At 42.2% G+C, this 16437-nt stretch overlaps 3 protein-coding genes across 7 annotated transcripts; 2 read left to right on the plus strand and 1 right to left on the minus strand.

Annotated features, from left to right (window-relative positions):
- The first annotated feature begins 103 nt into the window (after window positions 1-103).
- LOC110508505 (nectin-4) lies at window positions 104-9595 on the plus strand. Of its 5 annotated transcripts, none has more exons than XM_021589064.2 (11): window positions 104-501; window positions 1113-1310; window positions 1438-1605; window positions 1816-2094; window positions 2184-2301; window positions 6676-6827; window positions 7079-7244; window positions 7328-7403; window positions 7530-7592; window positions 7679-7891; window positions 7974-9595. In XM_021589064.2, the coding sequence occupies exons 1-11, from the start codon at window positions 438-440 to the stop codon at window positions 8322-8324; spliced, it is 1848 nt and encodes a 615-aa protein (XP_021444739.2). In that variant the 5' UTR covers window positions 104-437; the 3' UTR covers window positions 8325-9595. The 5 variants fall into 5 exon arrangements, with proteins under 5 accessions (XP_021444739.2, XP_021444740.2, XP_021444741.2 ...); XM_021589065.2 differs by having other exon boundaries at window positions 1116-1310; XM_021589066.2 differs by having other exon boundaries at window positions 8025-8361.
- Window positions 8566-12511, minus strand: LOC110508509 (zinc finger protein 473 homolog). Its single transcript, XM_021589070.2, has 2 exons — window positions 11914-12511; window positions 8566-10849 (listed from the first exon to the last, which is right to left on the minus strand). Exons 1-2 carry the CDS (start codon window positions 12191-12193, stop codon window positions 9900-9902), a joined length of 1230 nt encoding a protein of 409 aa, XP_021444745.2. The 5' UTR covers window positions 12194-12511; the 3' UTR covers window positions 8566-9899.
- A 1019-nt stretch (window positions 12512-13530) lies between these two features.
- LOC110508160 lies at window positions 13531-15800 on the plus strand. The gene is made up of 2 exons (XM_036966939.1): window positions 13531-15049; window positions 15186-15800. The coding sequence occupies exons 1-2, from the start codon at window positions 14873-14875 to the stop codon at window positions 15384-15386; spliced, it is 378 nt and encodes a 125-aa protein (XP_036822834.1). The 5' UTR covers window positions 13531-14872; the 3' UTR covers window positions 15387-15800.
- Window positions 15801-16437: the final 637 nt, after the last annotated feature.

The raw sequence follows: 16437 nt of genomic DNA on the forward strand, positions 1-16437 counted from the left end.
GCCACCCTTTTTGCCTTGATGACAGCTTTGCACACTCTTGGCATTCTCTCAACCAGCATGTACAACAGGGAAAGTAAATGTAATTTTATTAAACATTCTGGCTTGTAGAGACTATTGTGTCTTTTTTTTTAGGGCGACTTTGGTCACACTGCAAATCCATAGAGTAACCATGGTAACAGTCTGGTTAGTGAAGCATAAACGAAGAGAGGTGAACACCTGACACACTGCCAACTTGACGCACAGCCCGTCTACCTGCCTCTGCCGTAAACAGCGCTAGGAGCTGAATCTTTTTGCTTCAATACACTTCAATTGCACTTTTAAGTGGCACCAGTTCACTCTCATATTTCTAGTCATGAGATTACGAAAAGGAATTATTTCATAACATTAAGAAGCTTGTAGTTCAACGTTGATATTGTGAGGAACTGGTGAATCGAGGGATGAAGTTACCTGTCTGGGACCAGAACCAGTGGGAGGCAGCCTGGTTGGTGTTATGGGGATTTGGTAAGATTTGGGAATGGGTTTTCAACAACAAATATATGTATTTATATAGCTTTTATTGCATACCATGACACTTTGGAAAGGGAGTGGTGGTGACAAGTGCTGAACAACACTCACCATAGAAATCTGGTAGAGTAACATTCTTCTCTGGAAAACAAAAAAAACACAGGCTATTTTCCTGCATCTTTTGTTTTGATTGATTAGTAATGAGTACATTTTTGTAGCATGTATAGACCCATACCTGTGTTTAAAGTAGGCCTGCTTTGTGGTAAGTGCACTTATTTTCAGTGTGTTTGTGTATTAATGGCCTTAGCATGACTGCCAAACTGCAATGTGGTAAAGGAAAATGTCATAAACAGGAGAAGCAAGTTAAACAGCTTTGTGGCACATACTCTACCTCTGAGTCCCTGTGTGTATCTGTCTGTTTCCCACTCTCCCCTGTCTGTAAAATAGGTGTAATCATTAACTACAGACTGTCTATCCCCCCCAGACATTTCAAAGACATTTTTGCTCTTGTTTATTATGATTATGCATTACTCTTTCTCACACCCATTATCTCATCCTGTTTCTCCAACACACACAAACACACACACTCCTCTCTCTCTCGCATAAAGCAGTGTGTGTGAGGGGTGGGTTTGTGGAGCCTCCTCCATCCTTTGCATTGCGGTCCTTGACGGAGGGTGAGACGCGGCTGCCCTGTCAGTACCAGGTTCAGGAGGACGAGCAGGTAGTTCAGGTCAGCTGGATCAAGGAGCTACCTGATGGCACCAAGGAACAAATCACCACCGCCCACCGCACAGAGGGACACACAGGTTGGTATCACCATGCCCTCACCAACTCACACATCACGTAATCACTATCATGTTGTTTTCTTGCATTTGTCTACAATGACTGATGTTTACCAGAAACAAATCTGTCTGTGTCTCATTTTTGTATCAGAGTTTGGGCGGTACTCTGGGAGAGTGAGGTTTGAGAGCCGTCGCTCCATGGTGAACTCTGCTCTGCTCATCCTGACCACGGAGGAGTCTGATGAGGGGCAATACATCTGTCACATCAGCACATTCCCCTATGGGAACTTTGAGAGGAAGCTGTCACTCACTGTGTGGAGTAAGACACATTTCTTTAACCATCCTCCTTTTCATCCTAAATGTAAACCAAGTTACTATTTTCATTGTTATAATCATCATAGCCATTTCCACCGAAGGAACTCTCAGTTCTGACTAACCAAAGCCTTACTTAAAAACTCTATTTAACTGTATAAAATGCAATCTAATATACCTCAGATTGACCGTGCCCCTCTACCTCCCTTCCCCCCAGCCTTCCCCATCTCCTCTCTGGACCCGGTGGTTCTGGAGGAGGGCCAGTCCTTCCACGTGGCTGCCTCCTGCCGCTCCGTGGCCCGCCCTCCACCCCGCCTGACCTGGGACACGGACCTTCCTGGCCAGGCCCAGAACCGCAGCTCCGAGGGCGGGGTCGTGTCCACTCACTTCTCCCTGCACCCCTTGAGGAGCATGAATGGCATGCGGTTGGACTGCCTGGTCTGGCACCCTGCTCTGGAACAACCCCGCAGGATCAGCAACCGCCTGGTGGTGCAATGTGAGTTTACCCTCAGCTATCACCATGGGAAGGTGGTAACTAGATGGCCACGCTAGGATGGATTAAAGTGACATTGTTTGTGTTGATAGTTCCCCCAGATGCATCTGTCACCGGCTTTGATGGCAACTGGTACATGGGACTGAAGGGAGCTGAACTCCGTTGTGAGTCTGGAGGAAACCCCAAACCAAAAAACTTCACCTGGACCAGGTATTACTCGTCTGTCTGGATGTCTGACTGACTGTCTTTGTTTCTGTCTATGTATTATTTGCCTAATGTAACACAATCTGCATTATAAAATATACTATACAAATACTGGCGTGAAAAATATACACACACACACACACACACAAAGAAGAGTATGTAAATTAGGAGGGTGCCTTTCTCTCCTTGTTCCATTCAAGAATAAATAAAAGACATCGTGTCCAGTTACAGAATAAGAAAACAGATTGGGAGAGAGACATTTTCGCATGAGTGAGGGAGCCAAGGAGGGAGGGGGAAAGAGTTGGAGGCGCATCTTAAGTACTTTATCAAATATCACTCTAATACGCAGTAAAACACAGGGTCTGCACATAATTTAAGATTCTTCTGCGAGCATTACAATAATGACAGAACACCCAATTAAATACTCACTATTGCAGTATGATAAAAATCCATGAATCTGTTTCTGCAGTAGTTAGATATAATTGAAGGAGATATACTTTTCAAAAAAAAGTATATTCAATGTCAGATGTAATCTCTGGCGTTGATTCCATTATGAAGGATTGGTTAGAAGGTTGGGCTGAGTGAGAACAGAAATGTGAGAAGCTTCTTGTTGGGGTGAGCAGTAAAATGGTAACCCGGCTAGGTACAGTGAAACTAGGGCAACATGAGCCCTCTCAGTGGACCTAGTTCCTGGTGGGGTCAGATACTTGTCTCTATTATAGTCCCTACTTCATAGTAGGCTCAAATCCCAGGCCAAGCGTCATTTCCTATTCAGATCAATAGGAGCAGCAATTAAACTGATTTTACAAGTGAATGCAAATGGTTGGTTTCCCTTTGTGTTCAACATGATACAACAAAAATGCATTTATCTAAAAACCAGTGTTGTGTTCGAGACCACCTAAAGCGAGACCGATTCAAGACCAAGACTGGAGCAAATCGAGTCCAAGTCAAGACCGACACTGGGAGGAGGACAAGGGGTCGTCTGAGACCGAGACTAGGAGGGGGACATGGGGTCGTCTGAGACCGAGTCAAAACTGACACTGGGAGGGGGACAAGGGGTTGTCTGAGACCGAGTCAAGACCGAGATCAGAAAAATGCGAGTCCAATTCAAGACCATGATTGTAATTTGTCAAATCACCACCATAATAAGAGTAAAAAATATCTAGTATTTCTGCGTTCATATTTCAGAACAACATATAGATTCTTTAGACATTCAGAATAGTGAAAAAATTTATTCTGAGGGAAAATATAGCCACTCTACAAATTATTACTAACCCAAACATAGTGGGGAACAATTGGCCTTCTACGCCTTCATAGAAGGGCTAAGGATTTATGAAATAATTATAATAATATAATTGTATTATTATTTTCAATAATGTTCTGATCTAATCTCTTCAGTTTGTGTTGGAAAGGGTTAACACTGAAGAGAAAAAAAAGATCCAATCAGGATTTTTCTTTGCAGGTCTCTTGGGAGATAAATCTAGCTAGCTAAATCAGCCACTGACTAGGCCATAAGAATAAACAGTAGATAAAGACATCTGCCATTCAACTGTATTAGGGCAACATTTTGTGGAGTGACAGTGGAACCAATCAATCACATTTTGACCGTTTTTACAAAAAACTTATGCCTTCTCTAACTAGTTTGTAGCGGCTGCAGCAGGTGTTATCAAAGAGGATGTTGTTGCTAATTTGGTAGCTTCTCCCTTTTCAAGAATAACTTTAAACAAGAAGTTAAGTTTCAAATGTTCATCTGGTGAGTGGAACTGGGTTTATTGCAGCGCACTTTGATGTTAGTCATCTCTTTGAAAATAGCTTGTGTGTGAAACATTGTTACATTTAAAGTGGAACTGAAAGCATTTTAGCATCATGAAATTTTATTAAAATATGTTCATATACACTACCAGGAAGAATATCACACTTTTAAAAAATGTAGATATGGTAATTTTTTCGTTTTCATACATTCTTAGAATGTTTGGGAATTATGTATACTAAGGCATCTGAAAATTCTATAGCAATATAGAGAGGGAATGCGGCCATGCGCTTGGACAATTAATTGACACTGCAGTAAATAACACTGAATAAAAACGCCTCTCTTGTCCAGGACCGGTGCTCTATAGCCAATCAGAGCTACAGTAGGCTTTTATACCACATGGGCCTGCCATCATTCACTTTGAACTGGACTGTGTGTTTACAGGCAGTCGCAACAGCGCGACTTTAGATCATTAGAATGCATTCGCCAAAAGCCACAATATACACCTGAAAGGATTTCTGCAAAAATGTAAACTCCATGAGTCCTCTTACATGTGGGAACTTTATAGTCCTATTGATCAAACAACCATGTAGGCGCTCTCTCTGTTATGCACATCAACAACTAATGCTAACAAGAGCAAGATGAGCTAAAATCTAATGAAGGAACATTAAAAACCTTGTCAAACTTTTTCAGCTAGTTGACCGTCAAAATTGCACTGATAAACGATGGAAAATTGTAGCCTCCTCGTCTTTCTGCAGCTTGCCTGCCAATGCATGCTTGTCCCAACAAAGCACCCAAGCTAACTGGGTAAAGTTGGCTAGCTTGCTACTTCCAGACACAAATGAGAGAACAAATGACCATTTTACTCGCTAAAGAAGAGCTGGTTAGGCTGTTTACATGTTATCTAGAGCGTTCTTGACTAATTATTACTTTTTTTGCCTACATTTACTGACACCGGTCAAATTCAGGTGTTGCAAGTTCGTAAATTCATCAGTTGTTTTGTGCTCTCGCACACTCAAGACGAGAGTGCTCTGACATCGGAGTAGATAGCCAGAGTAAATTTGTGAACGAAAGAGATATGCTAACTATAATAGTCATTCAAGTTCTTGCTAGCTAACCAAATGACACCTGCATCTCTAGCTGTGTATAGTCACCGAAAAACAATGAGGGGGGAAAAGTCACTCCTCCAGGGCATGACATGACATGACATCCTCCTAGCAGCTAGCTATCTAGGTAACGTTAGGCTCCGGGTTTTTAGCTTGATACATAAATATATACACTAGCCTATTAGCCACATTATGACTGAATTGTGATCATTGCTCTTCCTAGTTTGATTGTCTTGACATTCCCATCCTTAGTTACATTTCTCAGTTTTTGTCCAGAATATTGAGTCATTGAAACTGAAATGGTGCATCCCGAATGGTGGCAGCAAACGATGTACCAGGCCAGCTGTGATTTACAACCTGATAGCAATATTTTTTAGATGACAAAGAAGTATTGGTGAATTATATTAATCATGCGTTGAACTGCGTCCATCTATTCTGCCAACAATGCCTTAGTGTACATCATGGAACGTCGAGTCAAATATAACCTATTTTTAAAACTTCTTATAATGTTGATTTTGTAGCAAAAACTGGGAATGTTGTATGTTTGACTGATTATGATTGTCTGTTTGTTTCATATCTGCAAAGTAGTTAAAACGCTGTCAGTTCCACTGTAAACTTAAGGTCACTGGTTACTTTGTGTGCTAAACGTGAATTTCTTTGCAATGGGAAGTAGTAGTTGTACTTTTCGATTGGGAAATGCTTAATGGTTGTGATTTTGTATTCTGATTGGGACCTACTGGCTTATTATGTCTGAGTTTATGGACTGCTTATCCCAAACATCATGCTGTGTGTGACTGCTGTCTTTCTACCGGTCCTATGCAGTGGTGTAGTGGTGACTGAAGAAGGTGGTGTAGTCTAATTTTGTCAAAAAAGTTCCCAAATGGCCCGCCCAGCAAAGTAATGACACCCTGTGTGAAACAATCCTGTTTTCTTTAATGAGTTTTCCTATAGATTTTCAGATGTACACTCTCGAAATCACACTTTTGTAATAGAAAATGGACAAGAATGTGATGATATAAGTCCACAAAAATGCTTAAACCACATCAGTCTGATTGGGTGGGCCTGTCAGGGCCTGGCTCCCCAGTGGGTGGGCCTGTGTCCAACGAGGCCCATCCATCCATGTACCCACGGTGTCTGCCTTCATGGACATAGCCATTGTTTCATGCAGTGAGTCTGCTATTCCATGAGTGATGATGAGTATGTTTTTATTTATTTAATGTGTACTAATCCTGAGTTAAGAACAAATTCTTATTTACAATGACAGTCTCGGAACAGTGGGTTAACTGCCTTGTTCAGGGGCAGAACGACAGATTTTTACGTTGTCAGCTCAGGGATTTGATCTAGCAACCTTTCAGCTACTAGCCCAATGATCTAACCACTATGCTACCTGCTGCCCCAGGTAGCATAGTGCAATGTTGAGTAGGTTACATGAGTACATTGTTGAGAGGATTAGTATTAATGTGGGCATTCCTGTTTTCTATTCTTTAATCCTCTGTATGTGTGTACACTTGTCTCCATCTGCAGGGATGGTAAGGCTCTGCCAGATGGCCTGACTGTGGATGGAGCAAGGCTTCTGTTTGGCCGAGCCCTGAGACAGAATGACACTGGAGTTTATGAATGTGTGGTGAACAACGGCGTTGGGAAAAGGAAAGTAGAATGTAACATCACAGTTACAGGTAAGCGGAAATAGACAAAGTTATTCCTGTATTTTGGGGAGATCTGAACAGAAAAACATGACACTGGTCACACTACACCAGATTGGTGATATTTGTAACATTGCTGCCCCCTTGTGATAATAATTACAGATCTCACTAAAGTTGAAAAAAAAACTGCATCCTATATACATGGCATTGCAATCGTTACCTTTTGTTGTTTGTGTTTACAATTTTGTGTGCATTCCCTCTTTCCTTCCCACTCCCTCACTCAGAGACATCTCGGAGTGTGCAGGAAGTGATCTTTGACACTCTAGTGATGATCATTATAGGTGTGGCTGCTGGGGTGTTGGTCATCGTCATGATCATCGTCATCATTTTAGTCAACCGATACCACAGACGCAAAAACAGAAAATTAGAGATGGCGCTTAGCAAAAGGATGTGAGTTGATTTCCATAATACTTTGAACCCCCCCCCCCCTCACTATCCTTAAATGCTCATTTCTGAAATGCTCTCTTTCACAGGTTAGAAATCAACACTCTCTCCAGACAGGCCTCCTCCAGGAGACTCAACTCTGTCAGCACAGACCCCAGAGGACAGGTGCAGAGTACATTAAATTTGAACGCTTGTTTGCTCTTATTTTCAGTTATTAGTTATCGTCTACTTGTGAATGAGTGTCTGCCAGCAATAATTATTATCTTTCTCTACTTTTCACCCCACCCACAGAATGAAGACTGTACACTACTCAGACTAGACAGTGGAATGAAAAAAAGCCTAATGTCCCTTGAAGTGAGAGTTCATAAAAGCTTCAACAATATCATACTGATTTATTAATTGATGTTTAATCTGTGGATTATTGTGATCCCTCTCGTTAGGACCATCCCATCTACAAAGGCAGTCAATCCACCCTCGGTGGGAAGTGGGGGACAGTTCGAGAGGGTGATTTGGACTACCTAGGCCGCCCCATCCTGTACCAATCCAGCTGGCGCGAGTGCAGAGAGAGTATGAGGGGGGCTGAGATGGAGGGAGAAAGGGAAGAGCGCAGACGAAGGGTGGAGTCGTACCTAAAGAGCAGCAATATGTCCCTGGTGTGTATTTGTGTCCGAGAGAGGAAGAGGATACGTGAAAGTTTGAAAATGCAGACTAAGTTTACTCTGTAATAACTGAAAGGCCTATCTGTTTCTCTCAATGCCACACAATATGTGGCTCTCCATTTCTCAGGACTCTGGCCTTCCTTCCTCCCTTGTCCCCATGAAGCCCCAGGATCATGATGGCAGTGTGGGGCCCACAGACATCCCCCCAATGCTCAGCAACCTGGGTGGCCAGAGGGAAGGCATGACGGAAGGGGAAGACTGGAGCGACAGACAGGACGTGCTGGAGGTTGACGAGGCTGACTTTGACACCAGTTCATACCAGATCTCAGAGGCACTCTCCAACCACTTCCACTACAGCAACGGGTTCCTGCGGCCCAAACCACACTCCAACGCCATCCTCCTACACCCCAGAGGACAGAACATTTAGACGGGTGAAAGGAGTTTGTTGAAAAAGGAACTGCCCTCTGCTCCACCCTAACTCAATGGTCATGGAGGCCTGTTAAATTCCAGCATCACTTTGTCAACTGTAAACCTAGTATTGTCTAAGCACTTATCAGTTGTGCTTGTGGTGTCATTTTAGCTAACCTTATAGTTCTGATATACTAAATATACCCTACCCTTAATGTTATTTTCATGTTTCTTTCTATTTAAAAAAATCAAAAGGGCTGTTTGAGAGAATTCTCATGTTTATTCGTAAAAGCATGTCCACTGTTGTTTTTTTTCTCCAGAATTCTTAGTCTCTGGCAAAGTTCTAAAAAGACGATGGCGATCCGGCTCTTGATATCATTGTTCCTTTTAAAAGGTTACAAGCAGGAGGCTGTGATCCCTCCCTACAGTATATTAGCACCACTAGTGTAACAGTTGTGGTAGGGTCGCACTGCTCTCACTTTACAGAATAGAAAGACAAAAGTAACACTGCTGCTTTCTGCAAGTGTCTTGACTGTCTTCTCATAAACTCTGTTCTCAGTCATTAGAAAACATTTGTCAATAGCTAGGTTTCCATCCAATTGGCGATTCATGTGAATATTCTAGAATCCCCATAAAATATTTGTATTTCCAACCAGTGTTTACCCCAAACTGACTTGTTTTCATGTACTGAATAAAGTTCAATGCTTTTCCCATCACATTTTCAACTACCGATAGTTTGGTCACAAAAACAGTTGCGTTATATAGCAAATATGCCTACTCTGGTCGTGGCATGTGCGCTATAGCCAACAGCTCACATACAGTACGGGTAGGGTTAGTCTACATGATGAGATTATGAATATTTTTATTTGTCAAGCACGGCAGTCAAGCGTTGATCATGTCACCAGAATAAGACCCTCGATATTTATTGGAAAGGAGCATCAAGATCACCGTGCACTTTCATCACCTTCCCACTGGGCATAGACAATTTCAACGTCTAGTTTATATTTACATTTGGTTGATGTCAACTACTGTGAAATGTCACCATGTCATTAGATTTAGGTTAAAAGTTGGATGAAAAAGACCATTTCCTTACAGTTAAGACTTTTGGCAAATCCAATCAGTTTTCCAGGTTGATTCAACGTCATCAGATTACATTTTTGTTGTTGAAATAACATGGAAACAATGATGCAACTAGTTTTTGCCTATTGGGCTGTGAAGTTTATAACTGAATCTGTAGCCTAATAAACCATGGTTTCCCAAGTCGTATGGGAGGACCACCCACAATATAATTGTGACTCCAAGTTTACTTTGATATGGTTATTATATAAATATTTGCGCATAAAGGTGTTTCCACTGTCATTTCTCACATAATACATTTTACAGACACAAAAAGGTAGAACAAACAAATTATCTGTCAGAATTTATGAAATTGCACTGAAACATCACAGCTGTGATTTTGTTTTAATATGGTATGACTTTCCTCGCATAAAAACTGGATGGAAACGTGGTTAATGAGGTTGTTTCATAATGTGTGGGGCGGGCCCCAGCTGGTTTCTCTAGAATGTTCTTAATTGTCTTGTCATGGTGATAATCATCAGTAGACTGTTGGCTTTGCTCTGAGACCCCTGTGTACTCGCTGGTGTGTGCGGAGATTACTCTGCTGAGCAAAACACCTCCCACACGTCACACAGTTGTACGGTTTCTCTCCCGTATGAATCCGTTGATGCATCTCCAAGTGGCTGACCCAGTCAAAGCTCTTTCCGCAGTAGGTACAAACAAACCGCTTCTCTCCTGCTGGGGTTCCCTGTGGGGCTACTTTTGGGGAGTTGAAACCATTTGGGGCAAACGAGAATACATTGTTTAGCCAAATGTTGGAATATGCTCCACTCTCATTGGCTCGCGTTTGTTTGTCTGATGGCACTCTAGTAGTAGTTCCATCCTCCCTTCTCTCTGGGTGCATAGTTTGCTCTCTGTGCTGACCTGGTTGTGCATGAACCAAATCTGTAGAGGTCCTACTTCGGTCATTCCAAACAGACTGTGCTCGCATCTCTTCTTTCATTAGTCTGTTTATGTACCCCATCTCTGATGATGGATCGCTATCCAGACCCTCCACAGCACTTTGAATAAGCTGTATGTCTGTATTGAGATCCTGTCTATATTGTTCTGTACCATATGAGCAATCTGGACCCTCAGAGTCACAGTTAATCTCTGATACAGACGCCCACAGCTGACTCTCTCGGTCATCCATGGCAAACTCAGTTTCCTGATGATCTGATCTCTCTGTGCCATGTTCACTTCCTGATGTATGTAGTGAAATAATGTCATACTCCTCCTCTTGCTCGGTCTTCACCACTAATTCTAGTCCACTACCCTTCTCCTCTCGCTGGCCAGACCTGTACTGTTCATTAAGCCCCACTACTGATTCTTTAGGTGGCTGTGGTCTATTTTGATCCCGTTGGTCATCTTTAGGTGTGAACACTTTGTCTCTCGCGGTCTGCTCAAATGAAGTCCATTCACCAGCATCCTTATCAGACCCCTTGGACCCTAGGAAAGGTTTAAATGAACTGTCAGTAAATGTCAAAAACAATGTAAAAGTTCAGAGAGCACTGAGCAATTGAACAAGGTCAACAACTGAAATCAATTATCTACACTAGCTAGGCATAAATGTCAGTCATATTGTTAATACTATCTTTTTGAAGAATTTACCCTTTAGTAGAGATGGACAGCAACACATTTCAGATAGGTCTACTCAAATGCACCTTTCAAGTGCTAGTCTGAACTAGGAAAGTCGGAAATGTCCACCTTGCTAACTGGTAGTAGTAACGCATCATCAAGTTGGAAATTTCCGAGTTTCCTAGTTCCGACTAGCATTTGAACACGGCATACCTGAACCAGTACCTGGGCTTGGGGATAAGCTTAATATAACGACCTTTCCTCTGACGCCCAGGATCCTTCAATTCAAATGCCGCGTTCACATTCTAATCGGAAGTAGGAAACGCGGACATTTCCGAATTGCTGATTCGTTGAACGCGGCACTTGTATCGCTACAACAGTTAGCATGTCGGAAATGTCAAAGTTTTCTTTTTCAGACTTGCAATAGAACGAGGCAAAAGTCCCATTAACCAGCTCTGCGAACGTTACGTCAAAATAGGTTCTGTACTCACCAAAATATGGAATTTCGCAGAGCAACTAATTATTACTGCCGTTACGCACGGTATGTACTTCCAATAAAATCTATGACCTTTCGGAATATTGTAATGCTGGTGGATCAGCATGCGAGACAGTAGTAATGAGTGATTTTATTGGAGGTGGTTTTGGCGCATGCGGTCTTATTTACCTTTTTTGGGAGTACATACCGTGCGTAAGGCAGTAATGACTGTAGTTGCTCTGCATAACTCCATGTGTTTTTTTTTTTACATTATAACGTTTATATAGCTGGTTAATGGGTCTTTAAATTGAAGGATCCTGGGCGTCAGAGTGCTCGTCATATGTATCGTCTCCTCAAGCCCATGTACTGGTTCATTCTAAACACAGCTAGCTAGTACAGTCTTAGCAATATAATACATGGATTTTATTTCTATGAGTATAGTAAACACGATCTGGCTCACCCTGCTCTGTTCTGCTGGAAGACAAAGAGCATGTTGAAGAACAGCCTGCTTCTCGCGCTTTGGACGTCGTCCTTTGCCGTTCGTTCTCCACAAACAATAATTTTCTTTTTAACGCTTCGATTTCATTTTCTCTTCGACACATTTCCAAGCGTAAAACAGTAAAACCATCATCGAACATTTTACTTATTTCTGCCACCGCAGCTTTGGCTAACACATCCATAACCGAGGTTATTTTGGTCTGAAAGGTAACACAATTGGTTATATTCTCCTGGAACAACATTTTATCTGACTAGTGTTATGTTTCTAAAGATAATGTTCAGTCGGAAAAGACAATACAATAGCAAACTACCAGAGACGGAAGAGGAAGCGACTCGCTGTTTTTTTTCCTGTTTCCATGGAAGTCAGACCCAGCTGCTATTGCATTGGTGTCTATGGGAGACACACCCAGTTAAGTATACTTTTTGGGAAGGTAAACTGCTTGAGTTAACTGTTAACCACTTTTGCTAGCTACCACTGATGGGTCTTTACTTCCGCGACAACAAAGGATGGGAGAAGCGCGTGGTCATATGATCATTAAAGAGTCCTACGGTGTCCGTAGAGGACATAAACAGACCGCCTGCTCACCTGTCTTTTCTGAAGCCAGATACATGGCACAGGCACGCAATACTGTGTCTTGCTGCTCTGGACACCGAACACGCATCTTAAACACGCAAACACACACACATATATATATAACTAATATATAAATATTAGTTAGTTGTTCCACATTAGTTGTTCCACGATTTATTGGGTAAGTTTGCGTCCCTGTTAATGTCTCTCGGGGATTAAAAATATATATATTTACCTAGGCAAGTCAGTTAAGAACAAATTCTTAATTACAATGACGACCAAATCCGGACGACGCTGGGCCAACCGTGCGCCGCCCTATGGTACTCCCAATCACGGCAGATGTGATGCAACATCGAACCAATGACACCTCTTGCACGGAGATGCAGTGTCTTAGATTCCTGCGCCACTCGGGAGCCCAAGACTTAATATTATGCCCATTCAATGTACATGTCAATTATTCTGGGTAGCCCAACTTGATTGTGCCTTTTGATTCCTTTCAACTCTGATTTAATCCCTGTGCTGTTTTTACAATATATTATTCGATTGGCACAATATATTCTAGTCTGGCAGTGGTTTATCTATGTACATTGATGGGCTGTACTGTAGTAATGCACAGGGAACAGACTACAGTACTATTGTCTCCTGAACCAATCTAACATCATCACCAATTCAGACTGGTTTTCTGTCCAGAACAACATTGGTGCATTATACTATGATTCTGGACTGATGTCATTCATTTATTGAGCAAGTTATCTAAAGCACACACCTGCTACTCAACCAAACAACAATCTTTATCTGAGTTGAGTGAACCTTTTTCACTGTTACTGCTCACTTTTTCAGAGAAAGGCTCAAACACAGGGATAGCTTTTTTGTGTTTTATTTAACTAGGCAAGTCAGTTAAGAACAAATTCTTATTTACAATGACAGCCTAGGAACAGTGGGTTAACTGCCTTGTTCAGTGGCAGAACAACAGATTTTTTACTTGACAGTTCAGGGATGTGATCCAGCAACCTTTCAGTTACTGACCAAACACTCTAACCACTGGGCTACCTGCAGTTTGTATGTTTTACACGGACTGTTTAAATAATGAACCTGGAATGTCTTGCCAGTGTGTTTTATGTTTATCCTAGATGTACTGTAAAAGGCCCGGACCCTCTCTGTGCTGTGTGAATACACAGGTTGGCATTTTTGGGATGACTTGTGTACTGGAGGCAGCTCTGCAGGGACAGCTGGCACAGCCACAATGTCATAAAATCGGATTTTAAACCTAACCTTAACCGAACTGCTAACCTTATGCTTAACCTTAAGGTTAAGCAAAAAAAAGCATATTTTTGTTTTCATTAATTTTTTACAATGTATAGCCAGTTTTGACTTTGTTGCTGGCTCATTAGTAGAAATCACCCAGCTCGGCCTCCAGGACAAGATACATCCCAATAAACGTAAACTTTCTGCGCACATGTGACCTAACAGTCAGTAGACTTCTCTTCCACCAGAGATAAAGGCACTGACTTTGCTCCATCCTCATGGGGCCCGGGATCAGCAAGCCGCACCAGGGAGGCTCTACTCCAACTACCAGCGACAGCATGGAGAACAGACTCCTGCTCCAGGCCTCTGTGCTGCCTAAGGCCCTCTCTGTGACCTCATGTGCATCACTGCCCTCCTCCTGCCAGTCTCTCCAGCCCTGCAGGCTAACCTCAACCACATCCTCCTCTCCCCCACCTCTCCACTCCTAAGCACAGAGAACCAATTCTTAAAGAGAGGTTCACTCCTCTTCACTCATTCCTCCTCTCTTCCCTCTCGGTCCTTTGTCCTCTTCATACCTTTCACTCTCTAGTGGTGTCCTGCCTCCTACTGGCCTTCCTCCTCCTCCTGTTCTGGATGAATACTGGGAGGATGAGGAAGGCGGTCTGCCTGTAAGGACATGCTGCGGCAGGGTAGCCTAGTGGTTAGAGCGTTGGACTAGTAACTGGAATGTTGCAAGTTCAAACCCCCGAGCTGACAAGGTACAAATCTGTCATTCTGCCCCTGAACAGGCAGTTAACCCACTATTCCCAGGCCGTCATTGAAAATAAGAATATGTTCTTAACTGACTTGCCTGGTTAAATAAAGGTAAAAAAATAAAAAATAAATGCTGTCTTACTCTGAAGAGATTTGTGTGGTATGTAGCCCCATAAGCCCATCCCTTTCTTTCAGTCTGTTTTTGTTTGTGGTGTCCATTCCAATACAGTCAATCTTTGAAATAAAATACATTTGTGATTCTCAATTTATTGGTTAAGTGATTCTGAGTCCATATGTTTCTCTGACAATGTAAGGTAATGGCAGTATACAGAATGTGTTCTCCTTCTTCCTCATGACATGTCAGGATTCTGACCAGGACAGTCTCATGGCTGAGGAGATTGAGGTGTCCACAGAGATGCATGTTCTGGACAAGGTATTGGATGAAGAGGAGCTGGACCAAAACATGTCAATTGGGGAACAGGAGTTTGGTGAGATAGAGAGGGGAAAAGATGAACTGAAAGACAAAAAGGTGAGGGAGGAGATTCTGCATTTAATCTCTCACAAAAAACATCAAGTTGAATCTCAAAACCTTTCTCTCTCCCCTTTACTGCTCTCGCTTTCTACCCCTCTATTCCTTTTCCTCACCCTTTCCCTTCCATCATCAGTACATGGTAAAGGTTCTGCCAGATGGCCTGACTGTGGATGGAGCAAGGCTTCTGTTTGGCCGAGCCCCGAAACAGAATGACGCTGGAGTTTATGAATATGTGGTGAACAACGGCGTTGGGACAAGGAAAGTAGAACATAACATCACAGTTACAGGTAAGGGGAAATGGGCAAAGTTACTCCTGTATTTTGCTAAGATCTGAACAGAAAAACAAAACACTGGTCACATGTCTTATTTATTTTACTGCTGCTCTTTAATTATTTGTTACTTTTATTTATTTTTCTTAACTGCATTGTTGGTTAAGGGCTTGTAAGTAAGCGTTTCACTGTAAGGTGAAACCTGTTGTATTGGCGCATGTGATCATTATTTTTTTATTTGATGCCTCATTAGTAATATTTGTAATATTGCTGCCCACTTGTGATAATAACCTGAAATACAGAGATCACTAAAGTTGCAACAAACCTGCATCCTATATACAGTAGGGCCCTTTGTTGTCCTTTGACAGCTCTTTGGTCTTGGCCATAGTGGAGTTTGGAGTGTGACTGTTTGAGGTTGTGGACAGGTGTCTTTTATACTGATAACAAGTTCAAACAGGTGCCATTAATACAGGTAACGAGTGGAGGACAGAGGAGCCTCGTAAAGAAGAAGTTACAGGTCTGTGAGAGCCAGAAATCTTGCTTGTTTGTAGGTGACCAAATACTTATTTTCCACCATAATATGCAAATAAATTCATTAAAAATCCTACATTGTGATTTTCTGGATATTTTTTTTCTCATTTTGTCTGTCAAAGTTGATGAAAATTACAGGCCTCTCTCATCTTTTTAAGTGGGAGAACTTGCACAATTGGTGGCTGACTAAATACTTTTTTGCCCCACTGTACATGGCACTGCAATCGCTACCTTTGGTGGTATGTGTTCACAATTTTGTGTGCATTCCCTCTTTCCTTTCCACTCCCTCACTGAGAGACATCTCGGAGTGTGCAGGAAGTGATCTTTGACACTCTAGTGATGATCATTATAGGTGTGGCTGCTGGGGTGTTGGTCATCGTCATTATTATCTTAGTTAACTAATACCATAGACGCAATAACAGGACATTAGAGATGGAGCTTCATGAGTTGATTTCCACAATACTTGGAACCCCCTTTCCCTATCCTTAAATCCTCCTTAGTTTCTAAAAAGCTCTTTCATAGGTTAAAAATCAACACTCTCCAGACAGGCCTCCTCCACAAGACTCAACTCTTTCAGCACAGATC

Source organism: Oncorhynchus mykiss, chromosome 28 (assembly GCF_013265735.2).
Source record: "Oncorhynchus mykiss isolate Arlee chromosome 28, USDA_OmykA_1.1, whole genome shotgun sequence".
In the NCBI taxonomy this organism is placed as follows: domain Eukaryota; kingdom Metazoa; phylum Chordata; class Actinopteri; order Salmoniformes; family Salmonidae; genus Oncorhynchus; species Oncorhynchus mykiss.

What these genes read in the sequence shown, in the direction of transcription:
- LOC110508509 (XM_021589070.2), bottom strand. Translation starts at nt 12,193, where the DNA reads ATGTTGTTCCAGGAGAATATAACCAATTGTGTTACCTTTCAGACCAAA. An exon ending in TTCCAGCAGAACAGAGCAGG is followed by an intron (nt 10,850 to 11,913) that starts GTGAGCCAGATC and finishes AACCTTTCCTAG; the next exon opens with GGTCCAAGGGGTCTGATAAG.
- LOC110508160 (XM_036966939.1), top strand. Translation starts at nt 14,873, where the DNA reads ATGACATGTCAGGATTCTGACCAGGACAGTCTCATGGCTGAGGAGATT. An exon ending in ATGAACTGAAAGACAAAAAG is followed by an intron (nt 15,050 to 15,185) that starts GTGAGGGAGGAG and finishes TTCCATCATCAG; the next exon opens with TACATGGTAAAGGTTCTGCC.
- LOC110508505 (XM_021589064.2), top strand. Translation starts at nt 438, where the DNA reads ATGAAGTTACCTGTCTGGGACCAGAACCAGTGGGAGGCAGCCTGGTTG. An exon ending in CCGCACAGAGGGACACACAG is followed by an intron (nt 1,311 to 1,437) that starts GTTGGTATCACC and finishes TTTTTGTATCAG; the next exon opens with AGTTTGGGCGGTACTCTGGG. An exon ending in CAACCGCCTGGTGGTGCAAT is followed by an intron (nt 2,095 to 2,183) that starts GTGAGTTTACCC and finishes TTGTGTTGATAG; the next exon opens with TTCCCCCAGATGCATCTGTC.